General features: G+C 47.2%; 1 protein-coding gene across 1 annotated transcript; it reads right to left on the bottom strand.

The window, feature by feature from the left end:
• Nucleotides 1-973: 973 nt before the first annotated feature.
• On the bottom strand, nucleotides 974-23,172 carry LOC310636554 (SRSF protein kinase 3-like; the record flags this gene model as incomplete). Its single annotated transcript, XM_083356492.1, has 11 exons — nucleotides 974-1,548; nucleotides 1,767-1,859; nucleotides 1,942-2,011; nucleotides 4,475-4,582; nucleotides 6,422-6,504; nucleotides 9,773-9,929; nucleotides 11,130-11,234; nucleotides 15,554-15,643; nucleotides 17,273-17,360; nucleotides 19,747-19,855; nucleotides 23,142-23,172. The coding sequence occupies 11 exons, from the start codon at nucleotides 23,170-23,172 to the stop codon at nucleotides 1,364-1,366; spliced, it is 1,119 nt and encodes a 372-aa protein (XP_083212618.1). The 3' UTR covers nucleotides 974-1,363.
• Nucleotides 23,173-23,830: the final 658 nt, after the last annotated feature.

The following is a 23,830-nucleotide window of genomic DNA, read 5'->3' as shown; positions in this document are numbered from 1 at the left end:
TTTAAAAAAAAACAAGCAATGATATTTAAGATGGTAAATGTGGTTGATGATGCCTGCGTTTGTTATGTATGTTACAACCTCGAGGAAATTTGGGCACGCCAAGAACCATGGAAAGTGAGAAAGAACAATTTAATTATTTCTGTTCCTCGTTTTTTTTTAACTTTGCGATTGGCTCAGCCATAGATGTTTTACAGAAGATCTCCTATTTGTAAACCTCCCTTTTTGCTCCTATGACTTTTTTCATTTTTCTTCCCAAGGAAAAAATATTGCAGAAGAGATGCTAGGATGGCTTGATTGCGATTAATATCATTAACATTCCTCTGTCTGAAATCACCCAACCTTTCCTTTCTAGACTTCCTGTTTTTGTTTCAAAGAAAGCACTTGGAAGATTATGGCCTACAGAAATATATATATAATAAAGTAAAGGTAAAGTTTCCCCCGCACACGCGTGCTAGTCATTTCCAACTCTAGGGGCCGGTGCTCATCTCCGTTTCAAAGCCGAAGAGCCAGCGCTTGTCCGAGGACGTCTCCGTGGTCATGTGGCCGGCATGACTAGATGCCAAAGGCGCACGGAACGCTGTTACCTTCCCACCGTAGTGGTCCCTATTTTTCTACTTGCATTTTTACGTGCTTTCGAACTGCTAGGTTGGCAGAAGCTGGGACGAGTAACAGGCGCTCACTCTGTTACGCGGCACTCGGGATTCGACCCGCCAAAGTGCCGACCTTCTGATTGACAAGCTCAGCGTCCTAACCCACTGAGCCACCGCGTCCTTATATATAAATATAGGGTGCGAACTGGCTGAATCCCACCGCTGCTCTCTGTACTGGAAAGCTGCAATATACCTTATTCTAAACGGGAAAGTGAATTCACACAGCTAACATCATAGCTAGTTTGGTCCTAAAGAAATCGTTATGGAGGGGAGATTTGCCTGCTTTTCCATACAGGTAGTCCTCGACTGAGCCCCAAATTTCTTTTGCTAAACAAAGTAGTTGTTAAGGGAGTCTGGCCCCATTTTACAGCCTTTCTGGCCACAGTTGTTAAGTGGATCACTGCAGTTGTTAAGCTAGTAACATACTAGCTTAAGTGAATCGGGCTTCCCCATTGAATTAGCTTGTCCGAAGGTCACGAAAGGGGATTCCATGATCCCGGGACACACCGCAACTGTCAGAAATAGCAGCCAGTTTCAAGTGTCCAAATTTTGATCAGGTGACCACGGGGATGCTGCAGCGAGTGTGAAAAATGGTCATGTGTCACTTTTTCCCGGGGCTGTTGTGACTTCAACCAGTCCCTGAACAGATAGTCGTAACTCGAGGACTACCTGTATCTCAGCTGGAGTGGCAGAGGAAGCCTGAAGATGCAGCCCTAGTGGCTGAGCCAGGGGTGCTGGAGGCATTTGTCAGCCCGTGCCCGTCTCTCTGGGGCATACTCCAGCATGGGCAGGAGGAAACTGGTAAAATGGGCAGCCTGAGGCTTTGGCCAGCTGTATTTATCCGTGAGGATGTGATGGAGGTCGTAGAAAGAGATCCAGGACATCCGGAGAAGAGCCCCTGCCGAAGGAGATGAAAAAGAAGAAAAAGCAGCAGTTAGGAGGCCGTTACCGAAGTATCATCCAGGCTTCACAAGTATGTACCACTAGCAACCGTGCCAAATAAAATATTGGACTTGGATAGATTTACAGAAGGACATCTCCTAAATGCCAGGAGGGCGGTGGTGGCGGCGGTGGGGGAAACGTCCCTGCTTCCCGTCTCCATCCTGGCATCCTCACCTTGTCTGCTGAAGAAAGTTGATGTCTGCTGCCAAAGCAAAGCCATTTTGGGTGGGATTTTGCCCAGGAGTTCAATGATCCGAGCCACGTGATCTGAAAGGCATAGAAAAAGCAGAGCCCATTATGTAGGTGGAAGGGATGAGCTCGCAAAAGAGGCTGCCACGTGTGGACCTACCATCGTCTCTGGAAAAACACTGGCCGCTTTGAGGTTCAAAAAGGTGCTTTCCGGTTGCCAGTTCAAAAGCCTACAAGATGAAGGAGCCTTGAGTCAATCGGCTGTAAGCCAATTCAGATGAAACAAACAACACCCAGCAACGCATTTCTCTTGTTCTTGTAATGCAAAGGTTTACTGGTAACAATGAAAGTTGCATTTCCCAGAAATGATGTGGACATCAAGGACAAGAGGAAGCAAAACGGCTTATTGTTGGCTGCCCTAATTCCTTTTCAAACTCTAAACTGACCCTCCTGTCTGCATATCAAAAGGTTGAGGTGGCCAGGGCCGTCTTACCCTTTTCATAGATTAGATTACCTGCCTGAGCAATATATCGATATCACAGACCAGAGGAATCTCAATATGTCACTGTCACAGGTCTGAGAAGGAGCTAACCGGGGTTAGAGATCTTTTCTTTCAGTCCTTCGTTTTGTAATGGGGTAATCCTCGACTTATGACAATTGGGACCGGAATTCCAGATGCAAGTCAGTGCAGTCATCATGGGACTGGACCTGATTTTGTGACCATTTTTACCATAGCCGTTAAGTAAATCATTGGGTTAAATGAATCACAGTCATTAAGGGAATCTGGCTTCCCCTGTTGACTTTTATTTATTTTTTTCCCTGCCTTTATTATTTTTACAAATAATTCAAGGTGACAAACGCATGCAACACACCTTCCCTTGTGGGAAAAACTTACCGTCACTCAGTGAGGTGGGTTGGGCTGAGATATAGTGACTGGCCCAAAGTCACCCAGCAATTTCCCAAAAGCACAGTTGGGTCCAGCGGTTAAAGCACCAGGCTTAAAAAAACCAGAGATTGTGAATTCAAGTCCTGCATTAGCCACGAAAGCCAGCTGGGTTACCTTGGGCCAGCTGGCTTTCATGGCTAATGCAGGACTTGAATTCACGATCTATGTTTTTTTTTTAGCTTGGTGCCTTAACCGCTGGACCAAACTTTGCTTTTTGGAAATTGGTTGGGAAAGTTGCAAATTGTGACCAAGTGACTGCAAGAAACTGCAACCAAGATAAATGTCAGTTGGTTGCCAAGAGCCCAGATTGCGATCACAGGATCATGGGAATGGTACGATACTGATAACTTCCAAGGATGGGTCCTAGGTCACTTTTCTCTGAGGCCATTGTAACTTCCAACCCCATCGGTAAACAAAAGGTTGTTAAAGCGAGGACTAATCTGATCGTGCAATAACCTCTAGACTAGAATTACTAGTCTGAGTTAGATTTCTGTGTCATTGGCAAAGCCTTGGGCAGTAGACTCGAATGGGGTATGCAGGATCAGGGCGTGGCCATTACTTAGGCAAAATTAGGCAACATGCCGTCCAACTCTCATCAGCCAATGTCTCTCTGGAACTTTTAATGGAAAACATGGTAGGGCAATGAGGGTGACGATTATGATAATCATAACACATCCTCACAAACAGTGAAATAGGAATGTCCATAATTAAAAAGGGGAGCATTCTGCCACATCCATTCTAACGGTATTACCATTTTGTATTTTAGGGGTGCGTGTCGGGGGGGGGAAGGAAATATTTTTTTTATAAGGGTGGCTCCAACTGCAAGAAAGCTTTCTGTCCTAGGACAGGCACAAAGAATGAATCTAAATTACTTTCAAATAATTTAGAGATCTTAATTAAATAACTAAAATGGCGATACGGGTTACGTTTTGTTTTGTTTGCTATTAGTATACATTTAACTTATTTGCCCTCGGGGGGCAGGGAAATCAGTCTCAGGATAATAGCTTTGCTTTTGGGGGTTCCCCTCCCCAGGGCTTTTTTTTCTCATAGAACGGTCAAAACGGAGTTCCGGCACCGTTTTTGGATGGAACCTTGTAGGGTATGCAAGGCGGGTTGTATGACATGTGTGAGTTCTGGCACCTTTTTCTTTTACAAAAAAAGCACTGCCCCTCCCCCACAGTGAGAAAGTGGTAGTCTAGGTCAAGAAGGAGACACCTCTTTTCTCCTAGGACAGGGGTAGGCAACCTTGGCTCTTTTATGACTCGTGGACTTCAATTCCCAGAATTCCTGAGCCAGCCATGCTGAGGGGAAAGGGAGAGGTTTCCAAGCTTAGCCATGATGGCTCAGGAATTCTGGGAGTTGAAGTCCACGAGTCATAAAAGAGCCAAGGTTGCCTACCCCCGTCCTAGATTCGTGTCAGTCCTGAGGCACAAAGAGATACCAGACAATGACAGGTAGTCTTCTACTTATGACCACAATGGAACCTGCCCATTACGGAACTTCAGATGTGGGTCGTAAGTCCCCTTTTTCAGGTAGGCTATCAAGCAACCTTTTGTAAATTGGGGACTGGCTGAACACTGAAAATAAGACTAACTAAAAGAAGACATTCCAAGGACTGGCCACCAGCGTCTTAACTCTGGTAATCAGTTTATCTCCCAGGTTCAGCTCTAAACAGATGGCTGAAATTCCACAGGCCAGTATCACCATCGCTTCCTGCTACAAAGATTAGCCAGGAATCTGGTCCTACCAGGCAGGCGGTGCTCCAGATATCAGCTGGGGTGCTGTAATCTAATCCAAGGAGAACCTCCAGAGCTCTGTAGGGCTGGGTCTGGATCTTTTTGGAGAATGGTTTATACTGGAATAGAAGAAACAAACAACGGAGATATTGAGGGTGGATTCTCACACATCCCTTTAGATCCGAGTGATGCTCTAGTAAGCCAATCATCCCAAGGACTGGGTGAGCTTAGACAGGATCATGTGCCCTGTAAGATCCTCAAAGAACACAGAATTTATTGTGGAGTTAAGATAGAGAGCCATCTGTTTGAAGAGAGGCAGAAGTGTTTAGATTTAACACTTAGTCACGAGAAAAGATGACTAAGGCTGCAACCCTCAGCAGAAGTTCCATTAACACAGTTAATAGATTTATTTCTGAGTAAGCATGTATTCTAAGGGTGTGATAGAAGTTTATAAAGATGGAGGCAGGATTCTAACCATGGTGGCGCAGAGGTTAGAATGCAGTATTGCAGGCTAACTCTGCCCACTGCCAGAAGTTCGATCCTGACTGGTTCAGCTTTCCATCCTTCCGAGGTGGGTAAAATGAGGACCCGGCTTGTTGGGCGGCAATATGCTGACTCTGTAAACTCACTTAGAGAGGGCTGCAAAGCACTGTGAAGCAGCATATAACTCTAGGTGCTTTTGCTACTGCTATCCAGCGGTAGTACCAGAACTGAAAAAATGCTAGCTCTCACTTTTAAGCAACACTGAAACTCATGGATAACTTTAGGTAGTCCTCGACGTATGACCACAATTGAGCCCAAAATTTCTGTTGCTAAGCGAGACAGTTGTTAAATGAATTTGGCCCCATTTTATGACCTGCCTTGCCACCGTTGTTAAGTGAATCACGGCAGTTGTAACATGGTTGTTAAGCAAATCTGGTTTTCCCATTGACTTTGCTTGTCAGAAAGCGGGCAAGGAAAGTCACAAAAAGTGATCACATGACCCTGGGATGCGGCAACAGTTGGAAAGAGATGCCGGTTGCCAAATGTCTGGATTTAGATCAAATGACGGTGGAAATGCTGCAAATGTCATAAGGGCAAGGACTGGTTGTGACTTTTTTCAGTGGTGTGGTAATTTCAAACGGTCACTGAAGAAATGGTTGATGTAAGTTGAGGACTACCCGTGCATACATCATTTTTCAAACTTACATGCCCCAAACTGCAACAACTAGCTTTTCTATCTTGAGAAATGAACTTATACAAATTCATGGAGATCAAGCTTGTGAATATTTAATGCAGGGGTCTTCAAACTTGGCAACTTTAAGACTTGTGGACTTCAAGTCCCAGAATTCCTCAGCCAGCCATGTTGGGAGTTGAAATCCACAAGTCTTAAAGTTGCCAAGTTTGTCCTAGAGAACCATTATCTCTTTTTTTTTTTAGCCAGGATTGACAGGTTCTAGTCACCAAGTCATCTCAGGCATCTAAGTCATTAAACTACATTTTTACGACTTACAGCAGATGTGTCAAACACAAGGCCCGCAAAGTGGTTTCATGCGGCCCGCGAAGCCATCCTGAAAACAGTGAGGGAACGGCCCCCACTGCCTTGGCCCTGGCCCAGAGACCCTCCTTCTGCCAGAGACCCTCAGATCTGTCCCACTCCTGCCCAGGCCCCCATAGGCACCCTTGATGCGAACGGTGTAGAGCTGGCCACGCCCACCCAGTAGGCCATACGCACTCTAGCCACGCCCACCCAGTAGGCCACGCCCACCCTGGCCACACCCACCCGGCCCCCTGAGGGCAACCGCAATGCTGATGCGGCCCTCAATGAAATTGAGTTTGACACCGCTGACTTACACAGTGTTCTGTGGGTCCAGCCATTTACGGCACCACGCCAATAGCACAAAGTGTGAACCCACTCAAAGGGTTTTCAGATGTGGGGAAAAGAAGCACAAGAGGAGAGGTTGGTTATATAGACTCACGGTCCAGCATGCACTTCCCAGGTCTGCAATTTTCACTCCCATTTTCATGAGGTTGCAGCAGTCCAGAAGAGCTGCTGGGCCATCTAGAGCAAAGCCACACAAAGAAATCAGCTGAAGCTCTTTCTTGGAGGTCCAGCTGCACCTCCAACCCCAGTTCCTATCTGTCATATAGTAGCATCGACCCCAGTTGCAGCTGTAGTTGGGGCATCTGCAGAGGAAGAGCCAAAATGTCAAGGGGATGCCTATCATCACCCTGTCCCATTGCAGTTCAGGTGGGACTAGCTGCTGTTAAACTCTCCCCCATCCTGAACCAGCTTTTCTGCCTTTATCTTCAGCAGGTAGAAAAAAGATTTCATACTTGATGGGTTTTTCTCGGTCCCTCCCCTTTTTGAACCATGTCTTTCAGACGGCAAGCTATTATTCCAGCTTGAGTTCAGCCGAAGAGAAATATACAGTACTGTATAGATGCAATAAATGCAATACATAATGAATCCTTGTCACTTAAAAACAGGGCTTTTCAACCAGTGGTATGGGTACCACCTGTGGTACATTGGCACCTGGCAGGTGGTACGCGGCCATCCTAGAAAAGTGGTAGCGGGTGAGGGGAATGAGCTGAACTGGTGGTAGCGCCACACAAGCCTAAGCAAGAGACGGCTGGACCTGCAGGGCTATCAGGGCTCAGCAGAAGTACCAGGATCAGCACCAGGCTCCAGCTGGAGCGTGGTGCTGATCCTGGGGCTTCTGCTGAGCCTAGAAGAAGTGCCGATCAGCTGGAATGTTGCAGCATCTCCAGGGACTTGTGATTTACATTCAGATGCTTGGCAACTGATTCATATTTATGACGTTCAGTGTCCCAGGGTCAGATGAAGCGACCAAAACCTTCTGCAACCACCCAGCAGATGGGGGGAATAAAAACCAAACACCGCTCCCACCCCCACTGCCAATCCTCAACAGAAATGCTCACGACAATGAAAACCTCGGACAGGAGGAAGAGCGCCGCCGGGCAGGCAGGCAGGTGTCTTGCTCAGCTGTGACCTTGGGGGCACTTTTTTCAGTGCCATTGTAACTTCAAACAGTCACTAAGTGAACTGTTGTAAGTCGAGGACTACCTTTACTTCATCACTTTTTTCCTTTTTTTTTTTTGGTCAAGTTTTTGACACCTTGCTAGGCGACTGGTGGTACTCGGATGTTGCCATATCCTAAAAGTGGTACAATGGGTGAAGAAGTCGAAAAGCCCTGACTTATAAACTTAGGAGGTTCCAGAAATCAAAGCGGGGGGCGGGGGGGCTCTTATGGCCAAAGATGTGTTCAACCTGTGTGCTGTGATTGGTTGGTTGGGGGGGGTTGTGTCTTTTTGTGTTTTTTTGATTGGGAGAGTGACCACAATTTGTAAAATGAAAAGCAGTCCACAATGTAGTTGGTTTTGGGTAGCTGGGTGAGAGCTGTAGGGTACTTGATCAACGGAATGAGGGATATTCAAAACAAAAGCTACCCTATATTATAGGCTGCAAAATCCAGACAGCCACTAGAAGCTGTTCAGATGTCTTGCAGGCAGAATGTGGTAGCCCTCCTGTCCTTGAGACCACCCAGTGAAATCATTGAGACATGGAGCACGATTAAAAAATGCTCCATGTCTCTGCCTCTGGGTCCCGGTTCTTCCTGCCTAAAAGAAGGCTGGGGATCCAGAGCCCTCCTCCTGTATATGGATTCCAGGCTAGGTAGCATGGGTGATCGCCAGGGAAGACGGGAGCTGGAATCCAAACACAGAAGGCCACAGGGAGGATTGTCCAAGGGCAGAGAATGATGCCTGGTCTCTGGTCTCCATCCCACTGTTAGATGTTGACAAGAGCTGTGGTGATGCTTGTCCTCTCTGCATCTCCCACCATCTTCTACACAGTGGAAATGTTTCACTCTGCCTAAAGGCTTGCTGGCTTTGGACCTGCTCCCTACAGCGAGCTCCTGAGACTCCTGAGAGAGCACGGGTTCCTTAGAAATTGCTACCCTCTCCACGCCTTGTTTCCCAAGCCCAAACCCAGTGGCGTAGCGTGGGTTGTCAGCACCCGGGGCAAGGCAAGTAATTTGCGCCCCCTAACCTGTGGATTTTAGCACTCGAGTCTCTTCCACTAGCTCAGGAATTCTGGGAGTTGAAGTCCATGAGTCATAAAAGAGCCAAGATTGCCTACCCCTGAGTTAGGTTCAAGGCAAAAAAAGGGTCTCTGGAGAAGAGGGAAAATGCTAGTTTAACACTGAAACAAGGCAACTTTAAGTTGCCTCAGCTGTGATTTAGGATGAGACAAAGAGAGGACATGGCGTTGAAAATGGTTAATGGGGCATGTTTGTTCCACTCTTAGTGGACGTCAGGATAAACCCCACGAGAGAATGACCTTACAACAGATGTGAATAGGCTTGGACTACGTTTGTAGATTGAGTGCATACATCACATGGAGCGATGATGGGCTTCATCAAGATTTATGATCCCACAATTGGCTAGTTTTCTCCATCTTGTCCTAAACCCTGGATACCAACCACGGTTTATGGCTTAGCATGTGGCGTGGGGTTGACCCAACATGTTAGGCGACAAACAATGACTTCCAACTTACAATGCCTCAGCTTCCCAAGGTTATTCCAAAGCCGGAAAAGCCAACCAACCCACCCTGCAGCTTTGCCTGCTTAGGCTGAACCCCAGGAACTCATACTTGCTGCGGCGCCCGACCTATTTTCTGCCCAGACGCTGCTTATCCAAGCCAAGCCGCCTCCTTCTCTTTGGCACCTCACCCCAAAGATTCGCCGGCCTGGCTGGAAACTCTCGCTGCTGGCGACGTGTGTCGGGAGGGGGCGGTCCCGATCGCCGATGCACGGTTGGATCGGCAACCTGCCAACGCAGCTTTCGTTCCAGAGCAGGGACCCCCGGAGAGACGCTGCAGCGATCCTCCCCCCGCGGGAAATCCACCCTCTTTCAAGCCCCGCCGCGCCCCCCCGCCTTTGGCAACCCCGGGAGCACCTTGGGAGAGCCTCCGCAGCGGAGCCCCGGGCTTGCAGGAGGGCCGCGCTCTGTGCACGCTCAGGAGCCGCCTTCTCCTTTGCGGGGGGGGGAGGAGGGAGAGAAGGCTTCCGTCCAGCGCCGGAGCAAAGGCGGAGCGGCCCGAAGGAGGAATCACGCTGTGTGGTTGTATGTTTGTGTGTGTGTGTGTGTGTGTGGCGCGCCGTGGGGCGTCAGGCCCTTCCCGGCTGGGGCTCCGGTGCCTCCGCCCTGCTGGATCCCGGCGCCGTCGAGCGCGCCCCCCCAGAAGGTGCGGCCAGTGCGGCCGGCCCCCCCTGCACCCCCCACGCTACGCCACTGCCCAAACCTACCTCCTGTCCTGGGTTTGTGGTTTCCTCCCAGGCTGTGTTGCCAAGAAACCATGTTGTGCAGGCTTTCTTCAGTAACATACAGCAAGATGTTGTCTGGTTTGATGTCTGTGTGGATGATGCGACATTCCTTGTGCAGGAAATTTAAACCTTGGAGTATCTGCATTAGCCAGATGAGAAAGGCAGTCAGTGGCCCAAATTCTATCCACTGAGACCAGCTCAAGGTAACGACTCGCAGGTCAGCCTTGATCCCTGGCAAATGATCTTTGGTAGGGCATATAATTTCCTTGACCCACAGGATAACAGCGGTTTGCCCTTCTTTCGCTGTCAGGTATAGCTTTTCGCCACCCAAAGACTAACCAGTTCTAACTCTGCTTGGCTTCTATCTATGCACTCTCTAGACTGGCCTGCCCCAGTGTTAACTAGAAAAGGTTTGCCTCCGTTTATTTCCGAAAACTTCTTTGTGTTTAAATTGTTTCTTCTCAAGCCTCTGATTCGGATCAAGGGAAAGCAGGTTTAAAATGGCCATCCAGAGACTCAGCGTTTTCCCCACGGTGGCTAGCTTTGGGCATCAGAGCCATAATGGGGCTGATTGGTCTTGGCACGGCCATTTGTTAGCCATTGCTTACGGCTTAGCCCGTTGAGTGAATTATGCCAATTATGATTTAAACACATTCAAGATCAGCACAGCCTGCGAAGAAAACAAACTCTCATCCCTGTGCAGATAACCAATGTTGAGCAGAGATACCTTGTCCTCAGTTGTGAATCTGCTAGAACAACAGTCCCCAACCTTTCCAGTTCTGTGGAGCAGCAGTGGAGGTGGCAGCTGGGGAGGAGGTGGGTGGTGGGTGTGGGTGGGAGGGGATAGTTTCGTGTACACAACCTAATCCCGCACGTGTGCAAATGGAGCTTTGTGCGCTCGCCTGCCACTTGCATGCCCCGCTTTCCAACAGGCCATGGACCAGTAGCGGTCCACAGATCAGGGTTTGGGGACCCCTGTACTAGAATTTGCTTCCATTCCATGGGGGGCGGGGAAGGAAATGAATAGGCAACCAGCTAGTGCCTCTGGGCAGTACGATTCCCAAAAATTTAAGGTATTGACTCTGGTTCGGGGTGTAGCACCAACCTAGAATCCATAAGGCTAAGGAATGACTGTGTGCTGTATATGTGTATGTGTCAAAATCTGCAAGATGCAAGGTGTAGTATTGTGACTGAAGCCCTACCCATTGTGCACATGCCTGCAAAGGAGGGTGGTGAGGATGGATCACAATGCCACACCTGACACCCTGCAGATTATGATGCGCCCTCCCCAAAAGCTGCTTCTTTCCATTCTTCAGCTCTCAGGTGAAGTTCTACTCACCTGGCGCGTGGCCTTCTTGACAAAGGGCAGAGGGAGGCCTTGGAAGCCTCGGATGCTCAGCAAAGTCTGCAGTGAAGGTCCCAGCAGCTCCATCACTAAGCACACATGTGGGGCCAAGTCAGGGATCCACTAACTGAGAATGTTCCTCTAATTCGGAAGTTGCTCTAAAAGGGGGAGGGGGTGGCCTGGAGACGGGAGGGGAACCTTTTAGCATGGTACCCCATAAAATGCCAACTGAGACAGTCAAGGGCAAATCCAAGGGCTATGCGGGTTTCCAGGCAAGGTTTTCGTTCTGCACAATTGCATCCAGTTTTGGTCGCTACCACAATATGAAGAAAGATGTTGACACTCTAGACAGAGTACAGAGAGGAGCAACAGAGATGATTAGGGGACTGGAGGCTAAAACATATAAAGAACGGTTGCTGGAATTGGATATGTCTAGTTTAACGAAGAGAAGGACGAGGGATGACATGATAGCAGTGTTCCAATAGGGGCTGCCACAAAGAAGAGGGAGCCAAGCTATTCTCCAAAGCGCCAAAAGGCAGGAAAAAGAAGCAACGGATGGAAATTAATCAAGGAGAGAAGCAGTCCTAGAACTAAGGAGAAACTTCCTGACAGTTAGAAGAATTAACCAGTGGAACAACCTGCCTCCAGAGGTGGTGAATGCTCCAACACTGGAAGTTTTTAAGAAGAGACTGGACAGCCATTTGTCTGAAATGGTCTAGGGTAGGGGTCTTCAAACTTGGCCCTTTTATGACTTGTGGACTTCAACTCCCAGAATTCCTCAGCCAGTGAGCTTGGGGTTTTTTAACTGACTACAGGGTTAATTTAATACTTTTTAATTTGTTCTTAATTTTTGTATTTTGGATTTTTAATTCCCTGTAAACCGCCCTGAGTCCTCAGGGAATAGGGCGGTATATAAATATAACTAACTAAATAAATAAATAAATAAATTCTGGGAGTTGAAGTCCACAAGTCATAAAAGGGCCAAGTTTGAAGACCCCTGGTCTAGGGTTTCCTGCCTGAGCAGGGGGTTGGACCTCCAAGGTTTCTTCTGTTATTGTGTTAAAATCTGTTCCCATGAACGGGTGGATGCCCATTGCAGGAATCACTGATTACATTGACCATTGTAATGTTTTGGCTCTTCAGTATGTAATTTTGATTTCTTCTACTATCCTATGCCACACACACACACACACACACACACACCCCAAGACTCCTTTGGGATTGCAGAAGGTTGAAATGTTGCTAAGCAACCAAGTAAATTATTGAAAGTTAAAAGATCTCCCCTGCCTGTCTGCAGTCTTCCAGCCAAAGCCACAAGTTCACTGGCAGGAGGGAACAGAGAAACCATGTTTAGTCAAGTTCCCTGTCAGGGACAAGCCACGTTTGATGCGGCTCTTCCCTTAAACTCTCTGCCCTGGCAGAGAAATCGCTCTTCTGCCAAGCTGCCACAAAGAGGTAGGAGAACAGCCGCAGTGTTATTTCATCACCTCTCTGACCGGTTCGGTCTTGTTGGGCTTTTTCCAAGCTGTCACCTGATCAGCAGCGCTTAGCCCACAGCTGTTTTCGGCCCAGTTCTCTGGGGACGCCTTCCAAGAAAGAGCAAGTCTTTCCGACCACTTTCTGCGTCCTCGCCTCCGCGCTCTTTCCTTGTGGGCCTTATCTCCTGCTAATGGAGCCCGAGAGCAGATCTCCTCTCCCTAACGAATCTGTGCAAACCACGTAAAAGCACTGTGACTGAATAAATATAAATAAAAATCAAGTGATATTTTTCTTCTTGCCCTCCATTTTACCGACTGGCCGGGTGTATCTTGTTGCCCTTTCGTTTTACTGATTGGCTGGGCATTGGTCCCAGGAAGACGGGCTTTTTCCGCAGTGGCTCCTGCTCCAAGGAACAGCCTCCCTTCGGAGACTAGAACGGCCCAAACCCTGTTAGCCTTTCGTAGGGCCCTAAAAACCTGGCAATGTTTCCGTGTTTGGAGAGGGGTGGGGTGGGGTGGCTGAATGTGTTAAGGGCCCCGTTTCCTGGCTATATTGGTAACTAAGTATCTTGCTCCTCTGTATATTTAATTTAGATGTTTCTAATGTTTTTAGTGTTTTAAAATGCTTTTAGTATTTTTGATTGTAATATATTTCTTTTTGAATTGTAAGCCACCCAGAATCATTGACTGGCTATAGCAGACATGTCAAACACAAGGCCTGGGGGCCAGATCCGGCCTGCGAAGTAGTTTCATGTGGCCCGCGAAGCCAGCTTGGAAACAGTGAGGGAACGGCCCCCACTGCCTTGGCACTTGCCCTGGTCCCATCTCCTTCTGCCAGAGACCCTCAGATCTGTCCCACTCCTGCCCAGGCCCCCATAGGCACCCTTGATGCCAACGATGTAGAGCTGGCCACGCCCACCCAGTAGGCCATACTCACTCTAGCCACGCCCACCCAGTAGGCCACGCCCACCCAGGCCACACCCACCCGGCCCCCTGAGGGCAACCGCAATGCTGATGCGGCCCTTAATGAAATTGAGTTTGACACCCCTGGGCTATAGAAATAAATAAATAAATAAATAAATAAATAAATAAATAAATAAATAAATAAATAAACAAACTATCTTCTGTACCCAGAAGCCACCGGTAGCCTTGTCAATGTTACTTCCCCCAACCTGAAACTCTCCAGATGTATGGAGCTACGGTTCCCATCAACAGTTCCCATCAGATAAGGAGTGTCCATTGCAGAAGGAGGACACTCGGTTGGAGGAGAATGCATTCAGAAAATGCAAGGCTGGCCTAGTGGCCTCAGGGTTCCTGTGCTATCAACCAAAGGACATCCCAAAAGGCAAGTGGACTTGTTTTTTCCTTGAAGACATTTCGCTTCTCATCCAAGAAGCTCCTTCAGTTTTGAAATCAGAAGTCAGAACTGAAGAAGCTACTTGGATGAGAAGCAAAATGGCTTAGGCCTGGGGTACTTGCGAGACCACCTGCTGCCATTGTCAACCTCCCATCGCCCGGTTCGCTCCCACAGAGTCGGCCTCCTCAGGGTTTCGTCGGCTGAGCAATGCCGGCTGGCGACCCCCAGGGGTAGAGCCTTCTCTGTGGGCGCGCCGACCCTCTGGAATGAGTTTATTTATTTATTATTTATTTTATTAGATTTATATACCGCCCTTCTCCCAAAGGACTCGGGGCAGTGTACAGGGCAATTAAAACATGGCATACAAAGTTAAAAATAAATTAAATTAAATTTAGCCCCAAACCAGGTAAATCAAATTCTAAAATTTAAAATCCCAATCCCTCAGTCCAGGCCGGCAAGCTCGAATAACCAGGTTTTCAGGTCACGGCGAAAAGAGCGAAAGTCGGGAGCCATCCGGAGCTCAACAGGGAGCTGATTCCAGAGGGCAGGCGCACCCACAGAGAATGCTCTCCCCCTGGGGGCCACCAGCCGGCACCCCCTGATTGATGGCACCCTGAGGAGGCCCTCTCTTTGGGAGCGCACAGGACGATGGGAGGTTGACGCCGGCAGAAGGTGCTCCCATAAATAAACCGGACCCATGTCATTTAGGGCTTTGTAGGTCATCACCAGCACCTTGAATCTCACCCGGAGGGCAACTGGGAGCCAATGCAGCTCGTGGATTAGAGGTGTTACATGGGAGTATTGGGAGACCCCCATCACAACTCGCGCGGCCGCATTCTGCACCAGCTGGAGCCTCCAAGTGTTCCTCAAGGGCAGCCCCATGTAGAGAGCATTGCAGTAGTGACTGTACGTAGGTCATCTTGGTCCAGATAGGGCCGCAACTGGCACACCAGGAGAACCTGGGCAAAAGCCCCCCTGGTCACAGCTCCTATGTGATCTTCCAAACTGAGCTGTGAGTCAAGGAGGACGCCTAAGTTGCGAGCCCTATCTATGGGGGTTAACACCTCCCCCCCATAGTTAAAGATGGAATAGGCTGGATTACCCGAGATGCCGGTATGTACAACCACTCGGTCTTATCAGGATTAAGTCGAAGCCTGTTCCTCCCCATCCAGACCCGAACCGCCTCCAGGCAATGGGACATCACGTTGCCTCCGGAGCTGAGGATGGCCCCTGACCTTCGGTCCTTCCGCCATGACCAAAAGACCTGGTTATTCCAACAAGCGGGCCTGGACTGACTATAGTTTTAAATTTGGTTTTATTGGGTTAATTGTTATGTATTTATTACATTTATGGTTTAATTCTTTTTAAATTTTGTATTTTATGTTTTTTTTAACTTTTTATTGTTGTGAGCCGCCCTGAGTCCTTAGGGAGAAGGGCAGCATATAAATTTAATAAATTCAAATTCAATTCAATTCAAAATGTCTTCAAGGAAAAAAAAAACAAGTCCAGCTGCCTTTTGAAAAAGCACCTTTGGGACAACCATGACCTGGATGACCAAGAATCTCCATAAACAGCCAAAGGATATGGAAGCCATTTTCTCCAATCATTTTGAAATCATCCAAAAGGTGGATGACGCAGTCGCTGCCTCGGTCTTTCCTCCGCTTGCTGTTCACCTGTCGAAAGAGGAAGAAAAAGGGTTACCCAACCAAGGAAGCTACAGTCTTTTCTCTTGTCATCCTAGAATGCAAAGCAGGGAATTGCAGGCTTAATTTACAGGAAGAGACATTTGGCTGAGGGTTAAAAAAAAACCTTCTGGAAATGTAAGAGTAGTTTAGCAGGGAAACCAAGCACCAAAGAGGTGGTGGATTGTACTTCTCTGGATGTGTTCCAACAGGCTAGATAGCCATCTGTTAGGGATGTTTTAATTTAAATTCCTTCACTGAACAAAAGTTTGGACTGAATGATTCCTGCCAGCTGTATAATTTGTACAGAATTTATGCAAATTACTCGTTTTTAGAGTGTCTTGAACTTTCCTCAGTCTGTAATGTAGGCATAATTGGAATCTAGATTTATATACATATACATAGAATGAAGGCTACTGCTAAGCTTGTAAGCTGCCCTGAGTCTTTGGAGAAGGGCGGGATATAAATGGAATTAAAATAAAAAAATAAAAAAATATACATGAGCAGGCCCTGGAACAATCCAGCTTGTCCTTTATGGAGCACAGAAAAGGTAGACCTGCCCATTGCACGCTGAGCTACTACATAGGCACGCTGACTGAAGTCGCTGTAGGTTAGAAATAACAGGTCGGCAACAGGTGTTCTGTACCTTTATTGGAGAAGAATAAGTGCCTGTCTCAACAAGCCTTGTGAATCAAGGCAGGATGAACTAGTTAGCCTAGCAGGATCATCTGGATAGACACCTCCCACTTTCTGCTGTTCACTGATCCTCCTGATGACTTCACCTCCTCACCTGCTCAAGAGAGGGGAGTGAAATGTGGGCAAAATAGCGGGGTAGTTGAAAATACAAAGGATCAGGAAGAGATTCTGCAGGCCAGACAGGTCACTCTGATGGGCCAAAATAAGACTTGTGGGCAGTGGTGGGGTTCAAATATGTGAACAACCGGTTCTCTGTGTGGATGCCGCTTCCGGATGTCCATGCTTGGCCTGGGCAACAAAAAACCAGCTATTGGTTCTGCCAAAGTGGTGCAAACTGGCTGCATCCCACCACTGCTTGTGGGTCAGAGGTCGCCTGCATTGCTTTTATAGCAGTGTTTCTCAACCTCGGCAGCATGAATAGGTGTGGACTTCACTTTGGAGCTGGAGTCCACACCTTTTCAAACTACCAAGGTTGAGAAACACTGCTCTATGGAATCTCAAGATTGGAATTGAGATTAGATTCATCTTGATTCAACCTGAAGAATGGTTGCAGGAATTTGGGTATCTCTACTCTAGCGAAAAGAAGGACTAGGGGTGACACAATAGCGGTGTTCCAATATTACTGTAGAGGTGCTGCCACCATGCAGAGGGGGCTATTTTCCAAAGCACCAGAAGACAAGACAAGAAGCAATGGGTGTAAAGTAATCAAAGAGAGAAGCAACCTGGAACTAAGGAGGACAGTTAAGCAGTGGAATGGCTTGCCTTCAGAAATTGTGGGTGCTGCATCATTGGAGGCTTTTAAGATAAGATTGAACAACCATCTGTCTGGAATGGTATAGGGTCTCCTGCATGAGCAGGGGGTTAGACTAGAAGACCTTCAAGGTCCCTTCCAGCTCTGTAATTCTGTTATTCATTGATACTTACATAGCGAAGGAGCATGACTTCATCCAGGGCTGCCTCGGCAAAATTCTCCCCTCCTTTGGGTACCTTCACAGCCACACACCTCTTTTTCCTGAAATAAAACTCATTGCTTAAGACGAGGACAGAATAAAATATCTTTTTTTCTTGGCTTTGTCTTGTTCTGAATTCCATTGGCCGCTGTTTCAGACTTTGACTTACATTTCCCCATCTGGCTATGGAAGTTCATTGATGAAGCATGCTTTCAAAGGGCAACCTTTAAAGGTAAAATGGGGTATGATGGTGGTGGTTGTGGTTCTATAAAACAATTGTTTCCTTGAAAGAACAGAATATTGAAGGGGATAGATGCTGTAGCTAGTAAGGTACAAGGAGGATATATATCTCCTTGTCAAACACAGAGTAGGAAATAGATGTGTGGGAGGGGAAAATGTGCTTGGCAGGTGTCAGTATGCAACTAACCAGGAGCATTGAGTTCAAAGCACAGTACCTATACACAAGAATCTAGTCAAGTAACAGTCAAAGCTAAATTGGCACTAGAAAAGGGTCAACAGCTGACTGTGCCTCTTGTGGCAACATAATGATTCCAAACTGATGACATGTTTAACTCTGCCTTCCAACTCAGCCTGCTCTTTTCTTACAGCAAGACAGACATCTCACCATGGAGAGGAGGTGGCTATTAAGGATGTCTCTGTTGCAAAAAAGGGAAAATCTCTCAGATCTGTACTTCCTCTGCTCCCAAGATTTCAACACCCATAAGCACCAATATCTGGTTCCCTAAATCTCCCTGACGGCTGAATCCAGAGAAAAATGCCACACCAGCACTGACCCTCTAATTTAAAGACTGAGCTGTTCTAGGGAAGCAAAGTCTAGAATTCTATTTTCCCTTGTAGCCTGATGTGAACTTATTCCCTGTATGCAGGTAGACCAGGCAGGAAACACAATCAGTTGAGTTAATTCTATGTTCTTTTTTCACTCAGTATGCAGCTGTGGGCTATGTTGTCTCTTATCTGATTGCATCCCTTCCCCTTCTGTTTTACAAGGTCATTCCCACATACTACTACAGGAGGTCCCAACCCCTGGTCCGTGGACCGCTACCGGGTCACAGCATGCCAGCAACCGGTCCACACAAGCAAGAAAAGCCCCATCTGTGGGATGCAGGCAGCACACAAAAACACACATTCTCTGGTCCATGGAAAAACCTTTCTCCACGGAACTGGTCCCTGGTGCCCAAAAGGTTGGGGACCTCTGTACTACCACATCTAAGTCACTCTTCCAGCCAGTTTAAGAAAGGCATTGCCAAGCAATTCAGCCTTTCTTCCAGTTCCCAGGTTCCAATGATGGGCTAAGGTTGTTTCAGATGAAGAGCATAGAGCACTTTCAACCAAATGAAATGAAGGAAATGAGATGAAGGGAAAAAGATAGTAGAAGAAATAGGAAGACATATATTACTATGATGGAACGTAGGAAGGAGCGGCTGCATCCCAGAGGGCAAAAAGACAGCAAAGCTTTCAGGAGAAAGAGAGTTAAGAAGATTCCTCCCTAACAATTCTCAGAATATATGTCTAGTGATGCAAATGGTTGCTTTAGTTGGGCAAGATTTCTGTCTGGAGGTGAAGAACAATAAAGGAAACTGCTCTGAAGTAATTCTATGTGTCTTCCTTGGTTCTTGGGCCTGACAGTTAGTGACAGAAAACAACTTTGCCTGGATCGTCCACATGGTTACTGAGTGAGACAGAACGATTGCATAATGAAAGTGTTAATACTGGGTTCGTGGCTTTAGTGATGAGACAAGGCGAGTGAGTTCAGCAAAGATCATTGTTTATTGCTTGCAGGAACCGAACTGAGAAACAGGGCTGCGACTGCGGCAATTTATACCCTGGCCTCTAGGCAGCGGCCAATAGGTTTAAAGTAAGGAGGATAAGGATTTGGGGACCTGGCAGTTATTGCTTCTCCAAACTTATCTCCTAGAAGTATTAGATTCCCAGAATTCTCTAATCAGCATGAAAATTACTAAACTGAGGAAGGTAAATTTAATGTAATCCCTTTAAGGCAGGGGTGTCAAACTCACAATGTCACATGACGTGTCGCGACATATCGCAACTTTTTTTCCATTGCCGGCAATGGGGTGGGTACAGTTTCAGCACGACACATCCGGCTGTGGGCCAGCAGTTTGACACCCCTGCTCTAAGGGCAGGATTGTCTACTAAGGAAACCCATACACTCTAGTAACAGTAAAATAGGGAGTACTGGTACACCTCTGTATTTTCTCTGTAAGGGTTACAGAGGAACTGGCACTCCCACTTCAAGGTTTTGGACACCAAACTTCTCTTACACTCACACTGGAATTAAAACTATTTTCCAGACCAGAAATATGATTCTGTCAAGCTATAACCCTTCTTCAATACTTAGAATGCATACTTATCATTTCATGAGGATTATGTCAAAAAGTTAATTAAAATCTGGTCATTTTGTTTACTCACCCAGCATCTTGGCAAAGCCAGACTGTTGAGAAGAACCCATAGCCCAGATTTTGGACCACATGGTATCTTCTATTGAACGTTTCTCCTTTCTTCACCGGATAGTAGCCGTCTGCAAAAAGGCGGAAGTGGGAATCACCACATTATTACAGGTAGTCCTTGCCTTGCAACCATTCAGTGACCCTTCAGAGTTACAGCATGAAAAATGTGACAACCAGCATAGAATTCCCACTGCCACCCGATGAAAAATTTGGTTGCTCAGTGTCTGGAATGTATTTATGGTTATTCAGCATCCCTGGGTTATGTGATCGCCATTTATAGCCTTCCCAGCTGGCCTTCAAGAAGCAAAGCCAATGGGGAAAGCTGGATTTGCTTGAAGACAGCATGATTCACCTAACAACTGCACTGCTTAACAACCGCCTCGCTTAACAATGAAAACTCTCGACTCAATTCTGGTTGTAAGTCAGGGACATCAAAAGGCTGGTTGCTTACTTTTACAATATGTACTTCAGAATAACAAGAAGCCCCTTCGGCAATGAGATTAATGTGAAGATAATTTAAGAGACTTTTGCAGATTCTCAAATGCGTAGCGATCTTGCGAATTATGCTTATCTTGTCTCTCTAAGGTTGTCTGTATACTGCACACTGAATCACAACCACACTTTTGTTTATGTGGGGAGCCTGCTGTTGAATCTTTAAGCCATGTATTTTTTTGTTATGTAGGAATGTGAGATCTAGGACTATTGTATCACATTTTTGCCTAGCATATGTTCCCTGCGGTTGTTTTATGGCTCAACGCAAGCTAGAGCTTTGGCTTGAGTAAATCATTGCTCACGTAATCATGGATAAATGTGTCGTGTGAGCACAGATTATAGAAGTTGCGTTAATAATTTCTCTTATATGTCTGTTGATGGAAGAAAAAGTTGCACTAGAGATGGTTTATGTAGCCAAGGTTTATTGAAGTAGCCATAACTACAACCACACAACACCCAGCAGTTTGGCGGCTTGCAACTCACGTTAATGGGGCTCAGACAATATATTGAATCTAAATCAAATAAGACAGAGGGGGACGTTTCTGTGTAGGAAAGCAAAAATAAACCCCAGTTGGGAGATGCCTGTTGAGATTTCTGCTGGATGAGACTCTTGGTGAGTGTTCCTTTGGCAGGCTTCGTCTCCCCCCAGCCAACGTCTATAATACAGCTACTCCTTGACTTTCCACAGTTTGCTTAGTGCAGGGGTGTCAAACTCAATTTCATTGAGGGCCGTATCAGCATTGTGGTTGCCCTCAGGGGGCCGGGTGGGTATGGCCAGAGTGGGTGTGGCCTACTGGGTGGGCGTGGCTAGAGTGCATATGGCCTACTGGGTGGCCGTGGCCAGCTCTACATCGTTCGCATCAAGGGTGCCTATGGGGGCCTGGGCAGGAGTGGGACAGATCTGAGGGTCTCTGGCAGGAGGAGGGTCTCTGGGCCAGGGCCAAGGCAGTGGGGGCCGTTCCCTCACTGTTTCCAGGATGGCTTCGCGGACCACATGAAACCACTTCGCGGGCCGGATCCGGCCCCCGGGCCTTGTGTTTGACATGTCTGGATTAGTGGCTGTTCAAGTTACAACAGCACTGGAAAAAGTGACACATGGCCATTTTTCACACAAGCCCTGCAGCATCCCCGTGGTCACATGATTTACATTCAGATGCTTGATGACTCATGTTTATGACAGTTGCAATGTCCCGGGGTCATGCAATCCCCTTTTGCAAGCAAAGTCAATGGAGAAGCCAGATTCACTTAACAACTGTGTTACGCATTTAACAACTGCAGCGATTCACTTAACAAATGTGGGAAGAAAGGTCATGAAATGGGGCAAAACTCACTTAACAAATTTCTCACTTAGCAACATAAGTTTTGGGCTGAATTGTGGTCGTAAGTTGAAGACCTGGTTAAGATGATACCCAACTTTTTTTCTCCACCCCGAACCAACCCAGCGATGCCCTTGCCGTGATGTCCCGTTGCCTGGAGGCGGTCCAGGTCTGGATGGGGAGAAACAGGCTTCGTCTCAATCCTGCCAAGACTGAGTGGCTTTTCGTATCGGCATCTCGGGTTAACCAGACTATTCCACCTTTAACGATGGGGGGTGAGGTGTTACTCCCCGTTGATAGGGCTCGCAACCTGGGCGTCCTCCTGGATTCACGGCTCAATTTTGAAGACCATGGCAGAATGCGGCCGCGCGAGTTGTGATGGGGGCCTCCCGATACTCCCATGTAACACCTCTACTCCGCGAGTTGCATTGGCTTCCGGTTGCCCTCCGGGTGAGATTCAAGGTGCTGGTGATGACCTATAAAGCCCTAAATGGCTTGGGTCCGGGATATTTGAGGGAACACCTGCTGCCGGCATCAAGCTCCCTTCGTCCAGTGCGCTCACACAGGGAGGGTCTTCTCAGGGTGCCCCCGGTAAAAGACTGCCAGCAGATAACATCCAGGGGGAGGGCCTTCTCTGTGGGTGTGCCTGCCCTTTGGAACCAGTTGCCTGTGGAGCTGAGGACTGCCCCCGACCTTCGTTCATTCCGCCGGGACCTGAAGACCTGGCTCTTTGAGCTCCCCGGCCCAGGCTGAGAATTTTTAACTGGGGTTTTTATTTTTAGGGATGATTTAATCTTTTTTAAATTGTTTTTAACTTTTGTATTGATTTGGTTTTAATTACCCTGTAAACCACCCTGAGTCCTTCGGGAAAGGGCGGTATATAAATCCAATAAAATAAATAAATAAAATAAGACTACCTGTATATTAAAAAACTTTGATGCTACTTTAAAAATGTTAAAATCATCACTGTCACCATCACCAGTAGTGTACAGTATATATGACGACAATTGAAACCAAAATTTCCATTTTTAAGCAAGGCGGTTGTTAAGGTGAGTTTTGCCCCTTTTTATGACCTTTTTTTGCCTGCCTGTCTGCCTCCCTATCTTTGAGATAGTCAGTTGGCCTGGTCACACTTAGAAATACTGTGGTGGTTTTGATTATGGCAGCACAATGGCTCAGTGGTTAAGACTCTGGACTTGTCTTGTAGAAATTCGGCAGCCCAGGTTTGAGACCCGAGCACTGGGTGATGGTGCAAGCTCTTGTTACCTGCCCCAGCTCCTGTCCACCCAGCAATTTGAAAGCAGAAAAATGCGAGGAGATAAATAGGTACCATTTCGGTAAGAAGGTAACAATGTTCCGAGACTTTATACTGGCCACATGACTGTGAAAATGTCTTCAGGCAGCCCTGGCTCACAGCCTTGAAATGGAGATGAGCACCGCCCCCTAGAGGTGGCAGTGAGTAGCAGAGTAAAATCCGCAGAGACTCCTTTCCTTCTGAACTTAGCAACAGCCCTGCCATCTACCTAAGCAGGACTTGCTTGCAACTCACCTTCACACGATGTCAGGGAGGTTTCCTCCATGTCAGGATGCCACCCTTTGTAGAGCGGGTTTCAGGATCTGTTTAGGCTGAGGGGGCTTTACATCTAAGAGCAGAAGGAGTTCAACCCAGTGAGTTGTAGGTTGTGGCCAGGAGCAAGAAAACACACACACACACACACACACACACACACACACACACCCCTGCAACTCCCAGCCTCTTGTAAAGCATACCAGTAGCTACACATTTAAGTGAATAGATGAAAATGATTGCCAGGGGTGATCAATGTAGGTTTCATGGCTATAAACAACTCCTGAATTTCTTCTGTTGCAGCCTGCCTAGACCTTTTGTCCAAACATAATGACAGAAAAAAAAGGGAAGTAGGGTTTTCTGCCACGGCGAGGTGAGAAATACTTGAAATCTGTGGCGCAAATTCTAAAATAACTTCAATTCCATCCATTAGCCTACGTCTACCTCTTTGAATTCTGGAACAGGCCTGCTGGGGAGGTCACAGCAGGAGTTATTTCGAGGATTTGCATGCAAATGATAGTGGGCAAGTCTAGCCATCCACTGCTCCCTGCTGCAGAGAGCTGGAACAATACCTGAGTCCTTCGGGAGAAGGGCGGTATACAAATTTAATAAAATGAAATGAAATGAAATGAATACCAGGATGAGCTCTCAGGTTAGAATAGAATAGAGCT

The sequence above is a fragment of the Vipera ursinii genome, assembly GCF_947247035.1.
Source record: "Vipera ursinii genome assembly, chromosome: 2".
Lineage (NCBI taxonomy): Eukaryota > Metazoa > Chordata > Lepidosauria > Squamata > Viperidae > Vipera > Vipera ursinii.
The sequence above is the reverse complement of the archived record's forward strand: the minus strand, read 5'-3'. Positions and strand labels throughout refer to the sequence as shown.